Source organism: Osmerus mordax, chromosome 17, assembly GCF_038355195.1.
Source record: "Osmerus mordax isolate fOsmMor3 chromosome 17, fOsmMor3.pri, whole genome shotgun sequence".
Classification (NCBI taxonomy): domain Eukaryota; kingdom Metazoa; phylum Chordata; class Actinopteri; order Osmeriformes; family Osmeridae; genus Osmerus; species Osmerus mordax.
Window position 1 is genome coordinate 5,285,033 of NC_090066.1, and position 23,928 is coordinate 5,308,960.

At 41.5% G+C, this 23,928-nt stretch overlaps 4 protein-coding genes across 5 annotated transcripts; 1 reads left to right on the top strand and 3 right to left on the bottom strand.

Annotated features, from left to right (window-relative positions):
• Positions 1-213: 213 nt before the first annotated feature.
• Positions 214-3,778, top strand: ada2b (adenosine deaminase 2b). The gene is made up of 10 exons (XM_067254545.1): positions 214-250; positions 364-770; positions 882-1,101; positions 1,335-1,545; positions 1,653-1,780; positions 1,882-1,972; positions 2,067-2,175; positions 2,729-2,886; positions 3,201-3,403; positions 3,546-3,778. Exons 2-10 carry the CDS (start codon positions 458-460, stop codon positions 3,643-3,645), a joined length of 1,533 nt encoding a protein of 510 aa, XP_067110646.1. The 5' UTR covers positions 214-250; positions 364-457; the 3' UTR covers positions 3,646-3,778.
• LOC136960172 (probable polypeptide N-acetylgalactosaminyltransferase 8) lies at positions 3,673-8,061 on the bottom strand. Its single transcript, XM_067254544.1, has 11 exons — positions 7,750-8,061; positions 7,034-7,274; positions 6,739-6,905; positions 6,433-6,616; positions 6,133-6,330; positions 5,922-6,036; positions 5,327-5,512; positions 4,655-4,792; positions 4,429-4,524; positions 4,158-4,325; positions 3,673-4,036 (listed from the first exon to the last, which is right to left on the bottom strand). The coding sequence occupies exons 1-11, from the start codon at positions 7,940-7,942 to the stop codon at positions 3,902-3,904; spliced, it is 1,821 nt and encodes a 606-aa protein (XP_067110645.1). The 5' UTR covers positions 7,943-8,061; the 3' UTR covers positions 3,673-3,901.
• A 1,553-nt stretch (positions 8,062-9,614) lies between these two features.
• LOC136960227 (dual specificity tyrosine-phosphorylation-regulated kinase 4-like) lies at positions 9,615-16,839 on the bottom strand. Its single transcript, XM_067254626.1, has 13 exons — positions 16,816-16,839; positions 13,867-13,950; positions 12,964-13,104; positions 12,242-12,523; positions 11,959-12,095; positions 11,624-11,764; positions 11,297-11,435; positions 10,956-11,037; positions 10,665-10,837; positions 10,498-10,558; positions 10,228-10,357; positions 9,940-10,115; positions 9,615-9,847 (listed from the first exon to the last, which is right to left on the bottom strand). Exons 1-13 carry the CDS (start codon positions 16,837-16,839, stop codon positions 9,615-9,617), a joined length of 1,803 nt encoding a protein of 600 aa, XP_067110727.1.
• A 3,544-nt stretch (positions 16,840-20,383) lies between these two features.
• Positions 20,384-23,431, bottom strand: rad51ap1 (RAD51 associated protein 1). Of its 2 annotated transcripts, none has more exons than XM_067254628.1 (9): positions 23,307-23,431; positions 22,844-22,893; positions 22,538-22,682; positions 22,124-22,230; positions 21,922-22,008; positions 21,637-21,774; positions 21,349-21,537; positions 21,110-21,253; positions 20,384-20,975 (listed from the first exon to the last, which is right to left on the bottom strand). In XM_067254628.1, exons 1-9 carry the CDS (start codon positions 23,321-23,323, stop codon positions 20,848-20,850), a joined length of 1,005 nt encoding a protein of 334 aa, XP_067110729.1. In that variant the 5' UTR covers positions 23,324-23,431; the 3' UTR covers positions 20,384-20,847. The 2 variants fall into 2 exon arrangements, with proteins under 2 accessions (XP_067110729.1, XP_067110730.1); XM_067254629.1 differs by having other exon boundaries at positions 20,387-20,975; positions 21,110-21,171.
• Between the last annotated feature and the right edge of the window lie 497 nt (positions 23,432-23,928).

Here is a 23,928-nt window from a genome sequence, read left to right on the forward strand (position 1 = left end):
TTGCACAATTGTGTAGAAGAAAATGTCCCCATTATCTTATAGATGGGGGAATTCTGCTGACAGGCAGCTGCAATTTAGAGGGAAGCACCATCTCATTGTGAGCTACTGTGTCTTAACAAGCAAATAGCTGAACTAGTCTTAACAAGCAAATAGCTGAACTAGTCTTAACAAGCAAATAGCTGAACTAGTCTGGCATGAGGAAAGCTTGGAGAGAGGCACACAATCGCAGGAGAGACTGAAGAACTGAAGGGTAGGAAACCTTGCTTACCCTAAACGTACATTTTCTCATGCTTTATTAGATATTCAGTGCAAGTATTGTAGGTTATCCAGCAGTACTAAGACCTTTTTTACGGTGACTCACAGTAAGACCTTTCCTCTTGTGACTGGCGAGGTCTGAAGGTGACACGAACTCCTCAAGGGAATTCAATACTCCTTCCCACCACACCCCAGGAAGAAAATGATGGTTATGTCCACTAGAGGGAGCTACAAAGCTACCCTTGCATCTGCAGCGTTGATGTGGTTTGTGACAGTGTGTGTTGGGGTCCCGGACCCACGTCAGCGGGATCTGATAATGCGTCAGGAGGCCTCCAGGCAGACAGGGGGCAGGATGGAGCTGACAGCGGCAGAGCAGAGGCTTGACTCTCACCTGCACATGTTAAAAGAGCAAGAGATAACAGCTGTGCCGTTCCTTCCGGCGATGCACTTTTTCAAGGCACAGCCTCTCATCCAAAAAAGCAAAATTTTCAGCTTACTGCAAAAGATGCCCAAAGGTGACATTATATTCTATATGTCTTCAAACCTTCCTGATATACCAAGGGTGTGAAAACAAGCTTTCCTATTCCTCTGTGGTGTTTAACATGTTGATCACCACTCTGTCATAGGGGCAGCCCTTCACATCCACAGCACCTCCCTGGTCAGTGTTGATTGGCTGGTGAAAAATGTAACATACAGACCCCATTGCTACATCTGCTTTACCTGGGACACATCTGTGCGCTTCCTTTTCTCCAATGGACGGCCATTTCCTCGCTGGGACTGCTTCTCCTGGTATCTGCTTGAGACCTTAAGAGCCAACATGGATGACCCAATAGGCTTTGACAACAGGTTTACAAGATAACATAACATTCCTAATAACATAAACTGATAATAGCCATAGATCTTGATAGAATACAGAAGTCATAGTCCCACAGTACTTTAGGAAGAAGGATGTCCTGCTGCCATTAAAAGGATAACAGGTAGAAGACATTGTGATGTCACTTACCATTCCATAAGCCACCAGGTGGTTTACAAGAACAGATAAATATATTTGATTTTGATCTTATGGATGTTTTTCCCAGCTTGATCAGGAACCTCACTCTGTTCACTGAAGATCCAGAGAAAGCTTATCCAAACCAGGACATAGTGTGGGAGAAGTTTGAGAAGGCATTCCTGGCAGCTTCTGGCCTGGTCTCGTATGCACCTGTGTTCAAAGACTACATCTATAAGGGTCTGGAACTTCTCTATGAGGATAACATCATGTACTTGGAACTTAGGGCTGGTTTGTCAAGGGTTTGTGCCAACATGGAAAAAGTCTAGTCTAAAATACATTGATTACCCATTGATCATAAATATTATTATTCAATAATAAATATAGACTATTTTCATTCATGTTGTAGACATATGAGCTTGATGGAAGCACTAATGATAAAGCGTGGTCTCTCAGAGTGTATGAAGAAGTATCACAACAATTCATGGCTTACCACCCTGACTTTCTTGGAACCCGGATCATAATTTGCGCTCACAGGTGCAGTTACAGATACAGTCCCTATTAAAATGATACTTTCAATGTATATACTGTATAGTATATGTAAGGTGTGGGTGTGTGCTTTTTGTTTTTGCCCCCAGGATTCGGAGTGTGTATGATGTCAAAGCAGCTGTGAAAGAGGCCATTCAGTTGCAGAAAACATTTCCACAAGTTGTTGCAGGATTCGACCTGGTAATGCTTCTGTTACATCCTGGTAAGATTTTGTTATAATGTTTATCTTCCCTGCTCGCATCTGACAAACATTGTGGTTAACCACTGGTTTTAGGTTGGCAGGGAGGACAGTGGTAGGCCTCTGTGGTACTTCAGAGAGGCCCTGTCGCTCCCTGAACAGTTTGGAGTTGAACTGCCATACTTCTTCCATGCAGGAGAGACAGGTGAGCAAGAAGGCTTGCTATCACCTCAAACATGCTGAAGGGCATAACTATGAAATGCCCCTATAGGAGTGCAGTCCCACCTAATTATAATAAACCTTTTAGGTAGAGTTTTCTAATCACACTTTTGGAAGGGGAACAGGAACAGAGTTTCTACAACAGGTGTGGAATTAACAAATCCATGTTATTTGCTTGCTATATATGGTTAACCCTTGTGTTATATTCGGGTCATTCTGACCCATCAGTCATTGTAACCCACTGTCGTATTGCGACCAATTTACCTCATACAAAAACAAAGTGAAGCATTTTCTTTTAACCGTCGGGGTGTCTCAGACCCCCTACATTGCAATGGTTAAAATAAAATTATTTTTATTTATTTTTGTATTGGGTAAAATTCGGTAAACACAACGATGGTTCGTTATGAACCTTTGGGTCATGTGACCCGAAGGCAGCACAAGGGTTAAGGGCTCTTGGACAATGGTTGGTTAGATACAAGGGATTGTCTGACATTTAGGTGGATTACAACAGTATTGTATGCGTTTTGACGTCTTTGCAGATATGTATGGTACTGATGTGGATGAAAACATCCTGGATGCCTTGTTGTTTAACACCACCCGTATTGGACATGGGTTTGCCATGGCACACCACCCTCTTGCAAAAGAGATTTCCAGGAAACAAAATGTTCCAGTGGAGGTGTGTCCCATCTCAAACCAAGTGAGTCAACAGTGGATGTTGTCTCTATGACACTGAAGCAGATAAGACAAACTGGTTTTCGTTATTTTTTTACTTGTACTCTGTGCAATGACAAAGTTGAATCTCAATCTCAATCTAAAAACAAATCAATTGTTTCTGGGGAACTCCAGTCGCTCAGTGGATGAGTGTGTGTACCATGTAGGCTGACACCTTAACAAACCCGCCTGGGTTTGAATCCTGCCTTGACTGCATAGCTTTCTTTCTCCTGTTACACCTCACTTCCAATTAAGTATGACAAATGTATCTTAATTAGTTTTGTCTGTTTGTTCTTCCAGGTGCTGAGGCTGGTGTCAGACATGAGGAACCACCCTGCTGCCATGCTGATGTCTGAGGGACATCCCATGGTGATCAGCTCTGATGACCCATCTCTGTTCGGGACCACTGGCCTCTCCTATGACTTCTATGAGGCCTTTGTGGGGATTGGTGGGCTGAGAGCGAACTTGGGCACCCTCAAGGAGTTAGCAATCAACTCCATCAGGTTGGATACCCTTCAGTAACCTTCTGTAATACATCAGTCTCTGGTGTTTGTGGATACTCATTAGCCAATGCCAATAGTATTTTGAAATATTTTGTTTAGGGTCAAGTGTTTCCTTTTAATACAGCCACTTACACTCCGACAGGTACAGCTCTCTGCCCTCTCCACTGAAACAGAAAGGCCTAGCCATGTGGCAGAAGAAGTGGGATACATTTCTCTCTGAGAACACACAGTGGGAAAACTGAACAGATGACGGAAGGACCAAAGCCATTATACTTTTTTAATTCACTTATGAGTTTAGTGAGAAAAAAAAAACTGTCATTTACATCCTTTTTAACATCCACATTTTTCTGTGGCAGCAAACTTCTACAACCACTTTTACTCAAGTCGTTTAACAGCATTATTTAACTCACAGTTGAGGTTAATGTTCCAGTTTTGTGAAAAAATAAAAATAAGTCTGTTCCTCCTACATGATGTTGTGAGCCAGTCCATCTCAATCATTTAAAAATCTGTGATTACATGCTGGATTGTCCACTTTTGCCCACTACAATCCTGAAGGATGAGTTGGTAGGAGGCCTCTTCCCCTTTGACAAGTTCTACACATCTCTGTGTGTCTCGGTTCTGGATAGCTCTTCCCTGTGGAGACAACCGCAAACACCATTTTACTAATTGAATGCCTCTACTGCAACACCAACTTGTGTTGTGGCTCATTTTCTGTCACTTCGAATATAGTCAGTAGTTTTAGCAGTGACATCACCTGTTTGAAGTCCCAGAGCATGTAGAAGCCCTTTTGCTTAGCCAGCTTGCAGTCATAGAGACCTGGTACACTACCAACGCCAGGGTCCACCAGACAGCGGTTACTATTATACTTGTGGGATTTAATTAGCCCTATGTAGATCTCTCCAGTAGTCCTATAATAACAGAACTGTAGATACAGGCAACATTCAGTCTCATTATGTACTACCATCTTTACATTGTACAGATACTTATGTCCTCAGTATAATGAACTTCTGCATTACTGAACCAACCTGTGGAGAGTAGCCATGGCATCCGTACATTACAGGTATGGTCCCTGGAACTGGACCTTGGTCAATGCAGATGTCTGGATTCAGGTTATTAGTTACCTAATAAAACAGATAATAGCCATAGATCTTGATAGAATACAAAAGTCATGATCCCACAGTACTTTAGGAAGAAGGATGTCCTGCTGCCAATAAAAGGATAACAGGTAGAAGACATTGTGATGTCTCTTACCATTCCATAAGCCACCAGGTGGTCCAGGTAGTCCAATTGGGGATACACGTTATCTAGGTACCACTTGAAGGGCTTGCACTTTAACCTCTCTCGAAGAGCTTTCCTCTCAGAAACATCTCCTATATCAATCCCATGATTCTGTCAGAGGAAATTACATTTTATGTAAGGCCACAGGCAACAGTAGATAAATGGAGGAAATTAAAAGGGTCTAGTCTTCAATAAAATCCCTCCTATTGTATAAACAAAGGGCAACAGTGGTGATCTAAAGATATTTTTGTCTTATTTAGTTTTGCTTAAACCTATTAAAAAATATATATATTTAAAATAAAAGCACTTGTCTCAGCACTTTGGCTTTGACAGCTATTTCTTCAGATAGATTCTAAATTCGGTCGTTCGTTCGTTATCTGCCACTTGTCCGGGGATCGGGTCGTGGGGGCAGCAACCTAAGCAGGGAGGCCCAGACTTCCCTCTCCCCGGCCACTTCCACCAGCTCTTCCTGGGGGACCCCGAGGCGTTCCCAGGCCAGCCGAGAGACATAGTCCCTCCACCGTGTCCTGGGTCTTCCCCGGGGCCTCTTCCCAGTGGGATGTGAGGTGTTCTGGGCATTTATCTAGATTCTAAATAAATAGCAAAAACTACGTTTTTATTTGCTTATGGTACAGTAAACTGAACCTTGGGTGGGAGATTCCAGGCAATGTTCACATTAGTTTTATAATCATCCATCCAAACTTCAGCCACCCTCAAGGCATTTCTTTTCATGGTAATGCTTAGATCCGGTAGGTAAGGCTTGTGTGCCCTCTCAATGTGGGCAATCTTAGAACAGGGAATGACCTCAATACTTCCTCCACAAAGCCACACCTGAAAAATCAAACATGGTAAGAGTGAGACTTTACATTTTACATTTACATTTAGTCATTTAGCAGACGCTCTTATCCAGAGCGACTTACAGTAAGTACAGGGACATTCCCCCGAGGCAAGTAGGGTGAAGTGCCTTGCCCAAGGACACAACGTCAGTTGGCATGACCGGGAATCGAACTGGCAACCTTCGGATTACTAGCCCGACTCCCTCACCGCTCAGCCAACTGACTCCCTCCCTTTACTGAAGCAAGTGAGATTATGTAAAGCTAAGATGTTTGATAGTGATGGGGACTTCAATAAACCTGACAGATTTGTGTTCATTTTCAAAACATTTGATCAGTTGCACATTACTAATGTTTGTGACAAATGTTTGCAGAATACATTTACATCGAGCTGACTCGTGACTTACACGGATCCCAAGCTCTACGTTTTCTCCACCATAGATCTTCATCCCACCATCCAGGGCTCCAATTTCCCCAAAGAAGATTCGGTCAGCAACAAGAATACCCATGACTGACGGGCTTCTAACAGAATAAATCGTAATGACCGTTTATTTTATTAATATAAAATCCTGTTTGTTACATGTATGCAGGAATTGTAACTATAAAATGTAAACTTACTTCCCAGGAAGGGACTCATTTTTAAGATCATACCACTCTGGTCTGAAACTCTCATACATACACCACAAAGCCCAGTCAAAGGCATGAGCTGAAGGGTGATAATGGGTCACAAGTAGGTCATCAAAATTGACTTTGTCAAACACTGGTGTCAACACAACTGTTCGGTCCTCCTTGATTCGGGCCAACAGAGGCTCTGCCCTGTGAACATAAATACAAAGTAGAGTGTCTCAGACTGGTGACATAGACCATCGTTATTCCTCCATCAAGTCCTTTGTAGAGGGAAAAGCCCCTCTGACTTACCATTGCAAATGGACTTCTATATGGGCGTCCAAAATGGCTACCACATCCCCGGTAGCAGCCTTCCACCCTGAGAGTCTGGCTTGCGTGAGACCCAGCTGCTCAGAGTGTCTGACTCTCACCAGAAGGCCTGGACGTTCCTCATTAATGGAGATTATGTAGACATCCAGCTTCTCCATCAGGTCCTCTGGAGCAATACAAAGAAAACATGCAAATCTGATATCCTATTAAGAAAACCAGCCAACCCGATGTAATTCTTGAACTCAAATGTTGAAATGCGTTTACAGTACAATGGTTAAAAAGACCAACCATTGGAGCTGTGATCATCCACTAGTACAATGCTTTTCAACAGATGTGAAGGTGTTTTGTCGATGATGCTGCGAACAGCCCTCTTAATAATAGACAAAGCCTCGTCAAGATAGATTAACACTACACTGAGAGTGGGAAGGTCCTGAGGGTACTTCCTTTGGGCACACCTAATTGTTAAACAAAACATTAAGTGTTATTAAGTGATTAAACAAAATGTAAAAACAATTATATGGTTTCCTTTAACTAGCGACAGTAGGTACCAAAGGTGTTGCATAGTTGCATCTACAGTGTTTACCTTGGATCGCGAGTATCTGGGATATCTCTGTTCAAGGGCAGCCTGTCACTCAGAAAGGCATTGTAGCCGTATCTCTTAAACAGCTCCTCAGCCTCCCTCTGCTCATCCTCTGATAGCTCTTCTCCCCATTTGTTGAAGAGATACGAGTTGGGGTACAACTTCTTAACCACCTTGTGCTCCTTGTGCTTAGCAGACTCCTCAGGCTGTTCTGCTTTCACATCAATGCTATTGAGGGACTTGACTGCAGACACATACAACTTGCCATTTAGGAAACTATAACCAAATGCTTTCATGATAATATCCCATAATCAGAAGAAAAACAGAATATTAAAAGGCATATAGGAACCCAAAGGTCTCCACTCCCACTCCCTGAAAACAAATAGAGCATTAGGCAATGTTTGACTAAAGGTACTGAGAGCACATGTCATAGCCTATTACTTAAAAATGGTATTTAACAATAAAAATCAAACTTATTAAAAATGCTAAAGAAATAATTAAATTACAACTACGTTGACAGATTATTAGAAATATAGAAATATGTTAATTTTGTTATTTGATTGACAAGCATCCTGCTTGTATCCTGTACAAGGTTATACTTGTACAGGACATATACGTACTTGACCTATACTTGACCCTACAAAGTCTCATATGTAACAGTTAAAAGTTATAAGTCTTAAGAGTAATTGACATGCTGTGATATAGAGAATTAGACTCACCCAGCTTGTTTATGTTAGCCTCCATGCTCTGCAGTCTCATAATAATGTGTTGGTTCCTGACCGAGTCATTCAGGTGGGCCCTCTGAAGGTGTTTTCCGTGGGAATGTATCTCATGTTTGATGGAGGAGATGTAGAGCAGGGCAGCAGCCATAATCATGACAGGGGCTAACCCTCGGAGCCAGCCTAGCCTCATAGTTACTGTGTGTCTGAATACTCAACCTACTTTGAGATGTCCTTAGCAAGTTGGAGAACAATGGAAAGTGGGAGGGAGCATGTGTGGCCTATACGTGCTATTTTGTGGATTGTGTTCATACAGCCCTATACAAGCTGCCAAAATGTGGGTTCTCCTGCAAAATCGTTGTTTGTACAGCATCTATGGGATATTGCATATCAAATAACAAGTTAAAGATAAATGACCCAAAGGCAATGAATATGTGAATATGTGGCAAACGTGCCACATATTCACATATAGCCCCTTGAGATGCATATGGCTAGGAAGTATCTGATTGACCACTACAGAACTAGCAGTCACTGAGGGCCTTAATTGATGATGACAATGAGGAGGACACTCATTGTCATCAGCTGTTTTAATCTACGTTTTGTGATTACCTGCTTTCATTAAGTAATGGAGCATTTACGTAGATACTAAATGTCACCTTTACCCTGGTGCACACTAAAAGGCAGCCCTATCAGGCTTTATTGAGTTGGGAACAATATAGCCTACTTTGTTTGATTTACATTTAGTCATTTGATTTATGATAACAATACCCTGCCAACCCAGCCCAATTTGTATTGTATTTTTTTATTTACTATGTATGCTTAAGCTTAGTGTGAGAGATACACCAAATACTGTGCCACAAAATTATTTTATAAATAATAATATAAAATATTGTAACAATATCCCTGAGCTCCAAATAAAAGAAAGATACTTTTTGTGTTGTTTAAACACTTTCAACTTTAAACACGTCACTTTTAACTGTAGAAAAAGTGCATCTTTGAAAAACAAAAACTAACCAATACGGCGGACACACTTGACATTTATATATTACATATATTCACAGCAGGTCTCTTAAAATGGACTTCCTCTTACATTTTAGAAAATGTAAATTTTTTACGTGCTAACAAGAAGTATATCCACATCATTTCTATTCACAAGTAAAGCACCATATCTTATCTTATCATAACAATTTCTTTGTTGGCCCATGTTTTATTTGAACAAAATTGCCAAAGTTACTTTTCTGAGAAAAACAGGGCTTTCTATCAAACATCCCAGATGCTGAGAAGTTTAGCGCAATATTTTCTATGTTAAAAGGCACTGACAAATTACAAATTGCTTTGGAGAGACAGTAGATATTCCCGTTTTGTAGACAATAATGTTCTTTACTTTGTATCAGATTTAAACTTAAAATCTAAACCTGCCACTGCATGTCAGTGAACGATGACATATTTGCCACCAGGGGGGCCTTCTCCATGAAACAACAGTGAACACCACCTGAGGAGAACTGTTCAACCACTTGGGGACAAATTGTATGTTTTAAAGTGTAATTATACATAGGGTTAATATATAGTAAATTACCAACATGTCTATGGTCATTAGATAAACAATCTGTGTCCACAGACCCAACAAGGGAGCTTGCTCTGCTTTCCCACTTTCTATAATTTTCCTTCAGTACTTTGGTGTAATGGAAAGTAAACTAAATACATCTCATTTTAATGAACATAATCATCAATGAAACAGGCAATACCCCAGCCCTTGCTCATTGTGTTACAATTTAGAGCTTTCTCATGACACAAAAACGTAATGCAACCCCTGACAGATGCCCCCCCCCACCCTTGGAGCCCCCCCCTTCCCTCTGCCTGGGTGCTCAAGTGATGGAGGGCAAGCCTTGGGACAGGGCTGGACTGTTTGACTCTTCAGTGGTCCCTGTAGGGGGCCTGATGGCAATGTGAATGGTCCTCTCCCTGACGTTCCTGGTTATGCCCTCGCCCACCTGTTGCTCAGCAGAAGCCCCGATTGGACGCAGGCGCTCAGAGGATTCCAGCTTCCCTGAGTTTTCTCTCTTCATTCTATCGATGCCATCAACAAATGTTTTCTCAACTGTATCAGAGTTTGAGAAAAGTTCAGAGAGGTTTAGTCAAGTCATGTAAAGCCAAATGAAGGGGTGGTATGACATGGCCTGGAGTGCTTACCTATCCTGTTGGTGGCTGGTCTTTGGGAGCTGTGCTCCACATTGACCATGCTGCTCTGACCCTCGTGGGGCTTCCTGGTGGGCCGGGTCTTTGGCCGGGTCTTGTAAAGCAGAGTGTCCTGGATCCACTCGTGCTGCATGGCCTCCCCTGGTGTAATGCGCTTCATAGGGTCCCACCTTACAGGCGGAGCAGAGAGAGCGTAAGTCGAAAAAGCCTGATGCACACATGAGGGTGGACAAGAAATTATAGTTGCAGTATATTCGTTGTTCTTGTGTGAGGTACACTTACGCGAGGCAGCGCTGGATGAAGTCCAGTAATAAAGGATCCTTAGTCTTCATCACAAAGGCCAGATCCTTGGAGTTGGGGCGTCTCTTTCTACCCTTACTGTTGATGACGTTCCTGGGGTTGTTCTTTGAGTCTGCACAAAGAACATACCCACGAGTTAATAAACAACTCTAATGAAGAACAAATTTGAAGTGATCACAAGGCACAAACGTTTAATGATTTCTTTGAGTAACAGATATGACTGTTACGTTGGCAGTTGATTTAGGTGCTCACCGAAAAACAGCCTCTTCCTGGTTGCGGTCTGTAGGAAACCATGTGGAGGCATTCCAAGCACCTGAAACCACACAGAGGTCATCATGATTATGATAAATTAATTAGCAGGAATATCATGCTGATAGTGAATTGTTAGTAGCAAAAACATGCCAATCGTGAACAGCTACCTCCAGCATGCAGGCGATCTGCTCCACCTCACTCTCTCCAGGAAAGAGAGGGAAGCCAGTGTACAGCTCCACTAGGATGCAACCCAAGCTCCACATGTCGATGGCCATGCTGTAGGGGTGGCCCAGGATCACCTCTGGGGATCGGTAGAAGCGACTCTGGATGTAGGTGTATACTGTTGAGGAGGGGCAGGAGGACAAGACAAGGTGCATGCATAGTAAGACCACTGGGAGCCAATAGACTGTCACTTGATGAGGTCGACCAATGATAGAGCAGCTCCCAAAGACACCTACCTCTCTGCTGCTCATAGCAGCTGGAACCAAAGTCAATCACTTTGATGTTCCCTTGACCTTTGTTGGATAGGAGAATGTTTTCCTGAAATATAAACACCAAAGTAGGAACTCATTCCACTGGACTTGTTACCTGATATACAGTAAGATAAACATGAATTCCTGATAAATAGGATCACCCCTTCAAAATTGTAATTGTTGGACTGTTTCTACAATCACTTTTACCCATCCTCTCTAAGCAAGTGAAGTAGTCAGTTATTATCCTCTGGTGGTACTACCTTTTATTCAAAAGCATTTCAGTAAGTAGTTAACTTATATTATATTGTACTGCTAGGAGTCCCTACCGGTTTAAGGTCACAGTGAATGATCTTTTCCTTGTGCAGCATTTGCAGGCACTTAAGTAAAGAGTAGGCAAAGCGTCGCACCAGGGCCTGGCTAAAGCCTTGGAAGTTGTTCTTCTTGATCAGCTCATACAGGTTCACTCTGCACAGACAGAGAGGGAGATTTAACATTGAACATGATGAATCTGATGAAACAAACAGATAAACGCATATAACAAACACATATACAGATATTAGAATAATCATTATATATCTATCACATATTCCCTTCCTTGACCTTTAGTCCTGTGCCCTACATACAGTATATATTGAGAGACATTTTTGTCTTACCCCAGGAGCTCAAAGGAGATGCAAAGGTGATTGCGGAAGTAGAAGTATTCCTTCATGTGGATGACGTTATGGCAGTTGTCCTTGTCCTTCCTTCGTAGAGCCTCCAGAATCTTCAGTTCTACCATGGCCTGATGGTGGAACCTGCAACCGACACAGCACCATTGCAACATGATGACCATCACACAAAAATGACAGCTAAAAATGTATATTACATACAGTATTATAAGATTTATACCTGTTCTATTTATGCTATAGTTAGCATGGTATACTATAGCTGAGGTATAGCTGGTGATTATTTGATTTATAAAAGTGCACTACTAGCTGGGTTGGGTTACCTTTTTTTGTTTCGGATAACCTTGATGGCCACATGCTCTTTGTTCTTGTGATCCAGGCACTTAAGGACCTGCCCAAAGGATCCTTTGCCAATCACCTCCAACACCTCAAAGCGATACGCTATGTGATTGTGAGCATCCTGCAAAATAAAAACTGGTCATTGCTTTACTCTACTGTTAAAAGCTGTGTACTTCGAGAACCGTGCATGAAACAAATACATTAACTAAGAATATTAATATTTCAAATGCTGTTTAAATTCTCTGAATGTTTCAGAGGTGTGATTACCGTCACGTAGCCTCCCTGTTCGTCATCATAACCAGAGTTGTGAGGGAGCCCATGGGATCCCTCAATCTTCTCTGCCTCCAGCCCCAAGTACCAGATTTCACTATAGTCCATGATCTCCTCCTGCTCAAACTCTGTGAGGCTGTCCCTGAAAAACCTCAGGACCTCAGTAGGGGACATGGGCAGCAGGTGTCCTTCACAAGACCACTCATCCTGGGCCTTGTTCTTGTTATTGAGGGGCTCCCCCTGGCTTTCCAGTGTGGAGCTCCGTACTCTATCTTCCTGCTGACCATAAAACCCACAAGATCAAACAATTGTAAAACATTTCATTTACATTTAGTCATTTAGCAGACGCTCTTATCCAGAGCGACTTACAGTAAGTACTCGGGGACATTCCCCCGAGGCAAGAAGGGTGAAGTGCCTTGCCCAAGGACACAACATCATTTTGCACGGCAGGGAATCGAACCAGCAACCTTCTGATTAATAGCCCGATTCCCTAACCACTCAGCCATCTGACCTCCCATAAAACAATACAGAGTGAGCGCCGATGAAATTTCACATGCAAGAAGCCAGCACTAGGTGGTGTGTTCTTCCATTACGCATGTTATGAACCCCTGCAGCATTTGACATTCAGCACATTATTTTATCCAAAGCAACATACAAATAATACACAGTCACAGTACAGCAGATACAGCAAGCAGATTTACAGTAAGTACAAGACTGACCTGGAAACTACCCTGGCTCTGCATGCCCAAGCAGGTGATCTGGGGCAGGATGATCTCTGACTGGTGCTGGGTCTTGACATTGTTCACAGCCACAGGTCTGGTCTCCAGGCGGGGCAGAGTACCTGGGCCAGTGCCAAAATTCTGCAGCAAGGGATGAGAGTAACTCATTCAGTTAGGTGTTCAAAATTAGATCCAAGGTTTGGAGACCCCTGCATTGTGCTTTTAAAAAAAGGAGAAAACAAAGACCAAGTAGAGAGTGGTTTGTTTTTGTTTTTTTGGACTGATCAGTAACAAAGAAGCAGTCGCCCGAGGCCCCCCAGAGAGAGTAGAGTTACTCATCTGGGTAAGAGAGAACCAGAGACAAAAGCCTTGAGGTCTGCTCTCGAAAGAAGTCTTCACTGGAGACCCAGCTGGAGGGCTTTATCTGGGACAGACTCTCACTCTCTCTCTTTTCCCTAATCAGTTCCTACACTGTTGCAGGCTGCTCCTCCTTATCTGGATCTGGCAAGCAAATCCTCAGCAGTGCTGTTCTAAACATTTAAAACGTCAAAATACAAGTTTTTGCACCCGGCATGCTAGCAGGATGATAATGGTAGTTCATTACTGTGAAAACCCTTTTACATTTTGAAACTGTGTTGTACGTGCCCACATGAGATTATGAAGCATGTTAGTCACAGGTTATTGTTAGCTCATAGACCCTCATGTTCAGGCTCATGTTGTGGGCTGCGGAGCTGCGTCAGAGTAACAGCGCACACAACCGTCATCGAACTCCCCCTTGTTGCCAGATCATAATACAGTCATAGAGTTCCCCCACACTCCCAAAAAAATGTTTGTGAAGAGGACCATGGAGTCCTCATGCACTGGGGGTGGTTCTCTCCTGCCTGGAAGGGGGGATAAGTGTACCTGCTTGTAGGGGCGGTTGGATCCAAGACGAGTGCCTTCGGCCTGGATCTTGTGTTGCTGGGGATAGGCATCAGGCCTCCCTGCCTGTAAGAATTGGAAGCAAGAAATGTTTTATAACTTGTGCATATGATAAAAAATGCATGTACCCTGTCTTCAGGGAACACACAGACATCTACATACCTCCGGTATAAAGAATCTTGGGAGGCTAATGCCCTACTTAAAATCAGATTCATGCCAATGCGGCAGGGAGGCTACGGAGAATTTACAAGCAGAACACCTTAAGAATGGTACAATTAGCAAAGCACAGAAATCCAAAACATCACTGATCAACTTAACCAACAGCACAACACACAAAACTGGGGATTTTCAAAAATCGTTATTGAAGGTTACTTTGACCATTAGTCCAATGCGCTGATAGGCTATCTAACTCTACAGCTCTCACCCATTAAATGCGAATAAATACAACATGCTTGGCATAAATTGAGTGAACAAAGTGGAAAATCAATCTATTGAAATGCATAGGCTACACAAAACTATGCGAAATAAGTAAGCAGTCAACTTCCCATACAAAAAAGAAATATACTTAATAAAAAATATATATTTTTTGAAAAATATTATTAATATAAGTTACAGGGGTTGCATTTCATGGCAAGAACGAATACAACAAGACTGTCGTGAAATGCACCCACCTCTATTGTCTGTTCTGTATATCCCAGCATCAAATGATTCTTACTGTACACTGAGGGCACTAGTATGAGTAACCACAGTAAGTTTCTGGCACGTGACACTTTCCTAGTCAGAGTTAGCAGGGGTGCATTTCATGGCAAGGAGGAATACAACAAGCCTGTCGTGAAATGCACCCCCCTCTATTGTCTGTTCTGTATATCCCAGCATCAAATGATTCTTACTGTACACTGAGGGCACTAGTGTGAGTAACCACAGTAAGTTTCAGGCATTTAAGACTTTCCTAGTCAGAGTTAGCAGGGGGTGCATTAAGCCTGTTGTGAAATGCACCCCCCTCTATTGTCTATTCTGTATATCCCAGCATCAAATGATTCTTACTGTACACTGAGGGCACTAGTATGAGTAACCACAGTAAATTTCAGGCATGTAAGACTTTCCTAGTCAGAGTTAGCAGGGGGTGCATTTCATGGCAAGAAGGAATACAACAAGCCTGTCGTGAAATGCATCCCCCTCTATTGTCAGTTCTGTATATCCCAGCATCAAATGATCCTTACTGTACACTGAGGGCACTAGTATGAGTAACCACAGTAAGTTTCAGGCATGTAACACTTTCCTAGTCAGTGTTAGCAGGGAGTGCATTGCACTTACATCAAATGGAAAACAAGGCCTGCCATGAAATGCTCTCCCCCTGCATATGTTTCTTCCCTTCTACTCCAGCATTATGTACATTTAATAGCATAAATTATATACCAATACATGTGTATGTATAGGGTGGACATGTCTGAAATCAGAATAGTCCATGGTAAGTGTGGGATTATGTTTTATTTTTTCATTTATTTCATTGACTTAAACAATAAGAGTAATATTTCCTGTCTTAAAAAGGGATTTGATGGTTAGAACATTTCTTTTGATGTTGATACATAGTTGATACATAATTTTTAGTACTTGTCTTTTACATTTAGTCATTTAGCAGACGCTCTTATCCAGAGCGATTTACAGTAAGTACAGGGACATTCCCCAGAGGCAAGTAGGGTGAAGTGCCTTGCCCAAGGAAACAACGTCAGTTGGCATGACCGGGAATCGAACTGGCAACCTTTGGATTACTAGCCCGACTCCCTCACCGCTCAGCCATCTGACTTTAGTTAGCTATAGGCATGTGAATCTTTGGTCCCTTTTCAGGACAGCTGATAACCTCTGCTGGCTCTTTACATTTACATTTACATTTACATTTAGTCATTTAGCAGACGCTCTTATCCAGAGCGACTTACAGTAAGTACAGGGACATTCCCCCGAGGCAAGTAGGGTGAAGTGTCTTGCCCAAGGACACAGCGTCAGGTGGCATGACCGGGAATCGAACTGGCAACCTTCGGATTACTAGCCCGATTCCCTCACCGCTCAGCCACCTGACTCCCTCTCTTTAGGGTGTTTAACTTTTAGACGCTTTGTCATGTTTGTGGTATTGCCACAATGGTGTATAGTTTTTTGACAAATGTCACATGAAGCTTCATCGTTGTTAACTGGATTGAAAGAACTCCAGATTATGCTTCTTTTTCTTTCAGTCATGACCGCAGCAACGCACTCGAATCTGCGCTGTGTGCTTTCACTGAGTGGAAGTGAGATAGCGTGGCGCGCTGCCGCTGATGTACTCATGATAAACACAGATACAGCGGAAGAAAAAATTGTTCCCATTGACTTTCTTATTTAAGTAAATTTCTATACTATACGGCATACTACTATTATAAAAATATTCTAAAATCACTTGTTTAAAAGAAATCCCGGGTAGGATCGATATTTCAAATTGATAATCGATCCTTTTGATACAATGCCAGTATCGAAAATATCGATACTTTAGGATCGATCCGCCCATCCCTAGTTGTAAATAATCACTGTCTCTCAAAGAGTAACGGAAGTGCATTTTATTTATTTTGACAGAAGACAAAAACACCCATAATATTAACCGCAACTTCCTCTTGAAGACTTATTCCAACTGCAATATCCCAGTTTCTATCTAAATTCAATGAATTAACCCACTTTAAAATCCCCGTTCAAGTTGTCCAACAATTCATTTGAGAGCAAAAAGAATGAATTCTCCTTTTGTATTATTAAGCACTTTAAATGATCACACTTTACTAAAATCAAGGTTTGCAGAAAGCTCAAGATACAGTTTCACTGACAACCATGCTAAATTTTGCTAATAAATTATATTCTCGCTATATCCTCAGTGAACTACGCAACATTTGTATGCCTATATATTCATTTTCTCACCTTTATATTAATTTCGGGAAACATTGTTTTCCTCCAACAGGGTTATCCAATAGGAAAAGTTTTTTTTCTTTTCTTTCATAAACAAGGATGCACTGGAAATTCCATTAAAACATCTGGCGTTAAAAAAGACAGTTCCGATTCTTAGACGTTGGCCAATTGATGCAGTGGACTAATGCCTGTGAGCAATGAAGTAAAGTGCGGACACCATTGCATTGAGGAAAACGGATCTTGTCAGCCGAAGATTAAAGAGGATAGGATACAAGCTGTTGGTATTGACGTTCATCGTTGAGGAAAAGACACCTGTTAAAACTGACAGCTTATCCACACCGACAGCTTGGGCTCCCGATATAGTGTTGGTCAACTCACCGGGGTTACGACGGTGCAAAACATTCAACCCAAGCATGAATCACAGTGTGCTTTTCAATCATATAGCTACAACAGTACAGCAGTTAACCCAGAGTCATATATTAGGTCTTGTTAGCCGTCGCAAAACAACGAATCCACCCTTTGCCTAAATGTTCCTATAAATTGCATTTTGGGGCTTGGTGTCACAAAGTTTCCATCTTTGGAAAAGGGTTAAACTGAGCACATTTATTGCGCTCAATGTGTCATGTTGACTGAGTCAGTGACCCACGCGCCGCAGTGCCGAATGCAGCATCACACAGCCAAGCTAATAATTAGCCTACTTTCCTATTACCCCCCAGCAAGTTACCTTGAAGCAAAAATATATTTAGAAATAAATATTTGACTAACAGTCTCTCTCTCTCTCTCTCTCACACACACACACGCACACACGCACACACACACACACAGAGAGAGATAGAGGAAAAACACACTCTTAAGTAAATCAGAATGTGATGTGATGCTTTGAAATTGTGGAGTAAAAAGCATATTCACTTACATAATAATGCAGTACACCCCCATGCAAGGAGAGGATATTTTTTAACCAATCAGGGAGAGATGTCTGAGATGAGGCTATATGATGGCCACAAAAACATTCTGCAGGCTTTAAAGATATAATCCCTTCCAATCTTCCATAGATGTGTTTACATGAGCAGGAGGACAGGCGTTCTGACTAGGAGGACAACCCAGCAGAACAGCTCATAACAAATCCAATAACAAACCAGTAGTGGCTTGAAAAGGAAAACCAACACCAATGTAGCATGACCCAATAAACATATAATCCTTAAAGACAGAGATCCTCTAGGGCTATTGTGCAATGTTCATATCCCCCATTACTAGCAAATAGAAGTGTGGGATTCAAAACATAGCCTAAGTGGGGGTTCTACATAAACCCTAGGATTAAAGTATTTAAGCACCCTAAATCCTACTAAAATTGTTCATTAGCAGGGGATATTAAATGCCATTTACATGCTGCAGCAGTAGCAAACCTGCCAACCTGAATCTTCCACAGAATGCCAAATAAACTCAGACAGCAGAAGTAGACTAAGTCGTCGTCTTCCTGGTGTCTTACCTCGTTCTCGTCTTCATTGCTCAGGACAGGCTGGGAGCCATCTACCGAAGCCTGTGGAGGAGGCTTACCCCAAAGCCCCATACTGTAGCTGATTATCCGCTACCCACCTACAGACAGCAGTGTCTAAAGTGAACTGGGCTAGTTGGCTAGTCATGAAGCACAGTCTGGCTGGGGTCATAAGTAGTACAACTTGACTGGTCAGAGTGAATTCTATCCTCTCGCACTCAACGGTAGGTGGTGACACATCTGTCTCTCAGACACCTCTGTCAAAGATGCTGGCATAGGACTTGAGGAATGGGGAGTAAAATGACATACTATCACCTACTGTACCTTTCAGATAAAAAGCTGAAAGCTTTGTTGTACAAACTATGAAACTAAACTTTGAACAGTATTGCACGAATCTGATAAATTACTGATACGTAATGTTGTTACATGACTACAACGCCACTTACTTAACAACTTTTTAAACACAAGTCTTTAAACACTGACTTAAAAAGCCTGCACCAATCCACTGAGTACCTATATGACCATCCAACACAGATACTATCACGGAAACTACTGCTCAGAGAACCGATTAACATGTTGTAGAGCACATGTCTTTGGCTTAACACTCGTTTTAAACCCTGAACATGGTGTAAGCAACCTGTTTGCATTGTCTGTCCCACTGAGACGTCTGTCAGCACGCCCACCAGAGCTGCTGTTCCCCTGGCTGCTGTCCACCATGCTGGGGATCAGTCTGGCTACCCTGCCACTGTCAGCCAGGTAAGGCAAGACCAGGTTATGTCATCAGAATCAGAATTCGGTTTATTCGCCATGTATGTTATACAAACAGTAAATTCCCCAACCCACTCTCCATACATACACATGCCACTCTTTCCATAAGTGTAATAAAGTGGCTGCATGTATACACATATGGTGTTCTCGAGAATTACTTCTGTTTTGTTAGAATTATTTTTGGAAGGTATGTTTTTTGGGGGCTTTGGGCTCATCTTACGTAACGGTTGTTGATGTTGCTACATTGTGCAACATGGTCATTGTGACAGTGGGCTAAGTCATTTTTCAGGCAAAACATTTTTATCAAAAATATGTTTTCAAGAGTTCAAACACTAAAAAATAGGTATATTTCTGGCTTCAGACTCCTGATTACTAAGCAGCATGTGGCACTCAAAAGAACAGCATGTTCCCCTCATTCTTCTTTGATTTGATGTTGAAAGTGGTTTTTCCAAGATATTCTTATCACAGATCCCAGCCACAGCATATAAGGTTTTCCACATGAAACAAGATTTGCCTGTAATAATGGTTTGCTGTGCAGCTAGATCAACCCAGTTGGTACATTCAGTGGCATGGAATATTACTGTATCAATCAGCTTCCACATGGCTTAATCTCTATTATTAGGATTTGGTTTTAATCTGCAATTTAGCCTACCCTTTTCAGCTGTGGGAGTGCGAGGTTCCTGTCTTTGATAAGTTTCTCGAACTTCTTTCTAATCTCTTTCCTTAATTGTTTAAAAGTTACACAATATTCTGAAGTTAGTTCATCAATGTATATAGTCAATGCTTTTGTATAGCCTAGTCATTTAGCCTACAACTTGTTACTCACTTTCGTCCAGAGGATGGATTAGTTGTGCTCATGACTGCATTTGCAATCACGAGCGAATCGGAAAATGTAGGCTATTTTTGGTTGGCGGCCTGAAATTTTGCGCCATCTCATTATGCTATCATAATTCTGTCATAATAGCGGCATAATTCGTATTTGTTAGTTGAAGCGCAACATGACGTAGCGAGACAGTATTGTTTAAGTGTAGTCAGAAGATACTTTTTATTTTGTAGGCTAATTATCGTTATTTTGAGAGAGCTAAGAGGAAAGTATAGCGTGAGTAGAACTACTTCCAATTCCAAACTTACAATTAATTTATTCAATGAGATATCGGTCGCAACATTTTATCGCCTCCAGGCATGTAAAACACGAGTTGCAGTAAACAACATTCACCAACAGGTGGCCTGTCTATGCCATTTTACACCCATAACAACGTCACTCGCCTTCCGTGGTTGGTAGCCTTAAATAATGAGTAAAATAATGACATTCCACAAAGTCTACAATCAAATCTTTAATGTTTTATCACTTATTTACAGTCTCTCCATATTTTTACTAACACATCGTGTAACTGAATGATGGAGCAATTTATGCCAGTTTTTGGAAGAAATAGCCTAAAATATTAGTGAAAAAAAACTAACATTTTGGGCATAGCATATTTTTTACCCAGTCAATGAAGCTATGATGAACATTCAAATGTTGCTAGTGATATGATATAGAATTTGCTATAGTGATCTGATAACTGGATAGAAATAGCAGAAACAATGTAGAAACATTAGACTATGGTCCTAAAATGAAAATGGCCAACGACAACAATAATATTGGGCTCCTGTCTAATAAATATAATATTACTTATTTGTTACACTTTAAAAACATTGCAAAGACAAATTGACAAAAAAGTCAGACAATGAATTTGGGTCCTAAATAACGATATCTCCAGAAGCAGGCCACTGAAACAACTCACTCAGTGGATGGCAACACTGGGGTGTAGAGGTTTGACCCTCATGCGACGGGACAATCCAAGCCGTAGACCCTGCCCAGGGGACTTCCCTGAGGCATTCTGGGATGCCCCTGGACTTCCTCCAATCTGAGCTGTTTAGATGAAAGATAATGAGCTGGACAGTCGACCAAAGATTTTAAAGGCATGAGGACAAACCCCTCAGTATAGGACATACCAACCTTTTAAGGGATGGTGATAACCTGGAACTATTATCATTCTGTCTTACCTGGAGGATTCCATTTGGGTATTCTGCCCCCTGCTGGAGTTGGACTAACAGAGCCAGTAGATCTGGACAGAGGAGGGGTGGAAGGATGCCTTGATACGGGTGCAGGTTTGGCCGCAGTCTGACTTTTGACCATTGTAGGATTTGCTGTGTGTCATGAAAAATGTGGAAACCTTTGAGATCATAGAGATCTAGAAAGGTAAACATTTTTAAATACATTAACATTGAGTTAACATGCTTACTTGTTAAGTGTGGCTTCACTATGGATGGCTTTGTTGTAGCCAGTGTTCCCTTTCTGGAGACCTGTGGTGGTTTACGTCTCTCTTTTTTGGGTATTTTCTCTTTCTTGTTTGTTTTCTTTGCTTTCTTTAAACTAAACTCCTCGTCTTCACTCTCTGCTTGATCACTGAAGTCATCATCGCTTTCCGCATCTGAAAGGATATTCATATACATAAAGTACTAAAGGCATAAAACACATTTGGGATGAAGAGAATAAAGAAATGCCAAATCATTTGTTTTGGACTAACAACCTATTGTTACTTTAGGCTGATAGTCCTCATCTTCATCCTTCAGCATGGACCTCTGTTTCTCGGTAGCTGTACAAGCAAACTTTCTTTGTCTGGACAGGCTGCACAGGGATCCCTGCTCACTTGTTATCTTGTCAAGGCCTGGGGAAAGAGATCACCCACAGTGACAGTGTTCAATGGCCCACCTCTGTGGGTTGCTTGACCAAAGAATCCACAGATTTCATATAATGTATAGATGGTTTGGGAAGTATGGACCAACATTAGCAGGGAATTGGGCAGTGAACCTACCCAAAACGTTGATGTCCACACTGCAGTTTGTAAGGTGCAATGCTGGATCTGTATTTTCATAATCTGTTTGTGGCTGGTTCTTTACATCTTTTCATAAGGAAAATAGAGTAATAAAGAGTGCCAAGTGTTATTTAAAACAGCATATAACAACATTTCATGGATTTGAAAATATTAAACACAAAGGCATCAGACTAACACAAACCTTGATTAGTACAACAATGTTTCTCTGTTAGGTCGGAATTCTGGAGTAAGGAGAGTGTAAGAGCTGCCTCTAAATCTCTATTATACAACTTCTCATCCACTGGTACTCTAAAAGAAACAAAAGAAAGTAAAATGTTTAACAATCACAACAAAATTCTTCACAGAAGAGTTGTGAATATGGTATGATGTATGAGCCATTGTCTCACATTACAAACATGCCCTTTGCAACCATTAGACATTGCTTAACCACACATGTTGCTCTTTGTTTGAGATTAGGCATATGGATTATCATGAGAAGTGCGTCACTGAAGACTCATTCTAGTAAGAGTTCTGATTTTTGTCACACTTCTCTGCACCAGTGAGCACCCTATTATCTAATAAGATATTCTAGCGTTGTTGCAGTATTTTTCCTAACCTTGGCTTGCAGCCAAGAGACTGTGCGTCACTCTCTTGACTTGATGACTTGCTTGAAGACTTATTGGGCTTTTCCTGCTCAAGGTCTTTCATACAGTCCCTTGCCTTTTTGCTGGGTGGTGCCTTCACAAAGGCAAAATCCTCATCTATGGCAAGAAGACAGAATAGTGATGCGTAGCTGAGCATGCAATTTTATCACAATAATATCTCAAATTATTATTTTTTTCAAATGAAAAGTTAGCACCTCAACACACAACACCAGTCAATACCTCATCCCACACAAAGATAAACATTCTGTGGAACTCACCATCATCGAAGTCTTGTTCAACTACAGAATAGTTTACAACCTTCGTTTTCCTGACAGCAAAGAACAACAAAATCCACAGATAGTGTTTGTGTTTTCCTTGGAGGGTAATCAATGATTAAGATAACACATTCTATATTGTTCTAACTTGGCATCAAGCTTGCTACTAGTACAGCTATTAGGTTGAGTAAGTAGTGCTACGCTCGCTAGAACTACAATACAATAGTCACAAAACGTCAAACAATGATTAAACGTCCCTGAACTTGAAACTCTCCAAGCCGTTTTTTAGTAACCGTTTTATTAAAAGTGTTATAGTCACAATCTCTTTTTATTAGCAAGCTACGTGTCTGTTTTTAATAATCTGTGCGGTGTTATAAAAAACAACAACCTATAAAGCCAACAAGCTCATTATTCCTAAACTAGTAGCCTATTTAGCCTAGCTAGTGCATGGAAAGCTATAACAAACCTTGACGGTCGCTCCATTTCTGTGTCCTCTAATAATGATATAATCGATTGGCGTGAATTTGAGCTAGAAACTTATTTCAACAACGTTCAATGCACATTGTAGTCAAAACCCATAGTCAAAACCAGTAGCCCGCCCGAAAACTGAATCATATTGATAAATCTGACCAATTGTAGCCTCAGATTCGCGTTATAAATGCTAAACTCAAATTAAAACACCGCTTCAACAATATAATGTCCACATTTCCAGCAAATATATGCGTCTCTATAAAAAGAATTCTAGCAAATAAAATATCTACCTAGAAGCATTTCCTACAAATTGAGTAAAATGATGAATCTGCTATTCTGGAATAAGCCTAAATTTATTCACGAGATAAACGATGGCCGTGGCTGTGTCTGATTCCGTGAACTCGTTCACTTTTCCCTAGTAAACGGCAGTGAGTGCACTATATTTCAGCAGTGAGTGAACTAATGAGTGAGAGATTTCAGACGCTGACGTAAGAGAGTACTTGGGAGCTGTCGCAGACATGTTGTCATGAACATTTCACTATATTATTGAGAAATAGTAACATGTCGACAGTTGTCGTTAGTCTGGTCCACGGTCTGTTAGCTGTGCGTGTGAGATA

What these genes read in the sequence shown, in the direction of transcription:
- LOC136960227 (XM_067254626.1), bottom strand. Translation starts at nt 16,839, where the DNA reads ATGTTTCCCGAAATTAATATAAAG. An exon ending in GTTATCCGAAACAAAAAAAG is followed by an intron (nt 11,765 to 11,958) that starts GTAACCCAACCC and finishes TGTCGGTTGCAG; the next exon opens with GTTCCACCATCAGGCCATGG. An exon ending in AGATCGCCTGCATGCTGGAG is followed by an intron (nt 10,559 to 10,664) that starts GTAGCTGTTCAC and finishes GTGTGGTTTCAG; the next exon opens with GTGCTTGGAATGCCTCCACA.
- ada2b (XM_067254545.1), top strand. Translation starts at nt 458, where the DNA reads ATGATGGTTATGTCCACTAGAGGGAGCTACAAAGCTACCCTTGCATCT. An exon ending in ACTGCAAAAGATGCCCAAAG is followed by an intron (nt 771 to 881) that starts GTGACATTATAT and finishes ACTCTGTCATAG; the next exon opens with GGGCAGCCCTTCACATCCAC. An exon ending in CCAATAGGCTTTGACAACAG is followed by an intron (nt 1,102 to 1,334) that starts GTTTACAAGATA and finishes TGTTTTTCCCAG; the next exon opens with CTTGATCAGGAACCTCACTC.
- rad51ap1 (XM_067254628.1), bottom strand. An exon ending in TGAACAAGACTTCGATGATG is followed by an intron (nt 22,683 to 22,843) that starts GTGAGTTCCACA and finishes TTCTTGCCATAG; the next exon opens with ATGAGGATTTTGCCTTTGTG. An exon ending in TCTCTTGGCTGCAAGCCAAG is followed by an intron (nt 22,231 to 22,537) that starts GTTAGGAAAAAT and finishes TGTTTCTTTTAG; the next exon opens with AGTACCAGTGGATGAGAAGT.
- LOC136960172 (XM_067254544.1), bottom strand. Translation starts at nt 7,942, where the DNA reads ATGAGGCTAGGCTGGCTCCGAGGGTTAGCCCCTGTCATGATTATGGCT. An exon ending in GGATGATCACAGCTCCAATG is followed by an intron (nt 6,617 to 6,738) that starts GTTGGTCTTTTT and finishes GTATTGCTCCAG; the next exon opens with AGGACCTGATGGAGAAGCTG. An exon ending in ATAGAAGTCCATTTGCAATG is followed by an intron (nt 6,331 to 6,432) that starts GTAAGTCAGAGG and finishes TTATGTTCACAG; the next exon opens with GGCAGAGCCTCTGTTGGCCC.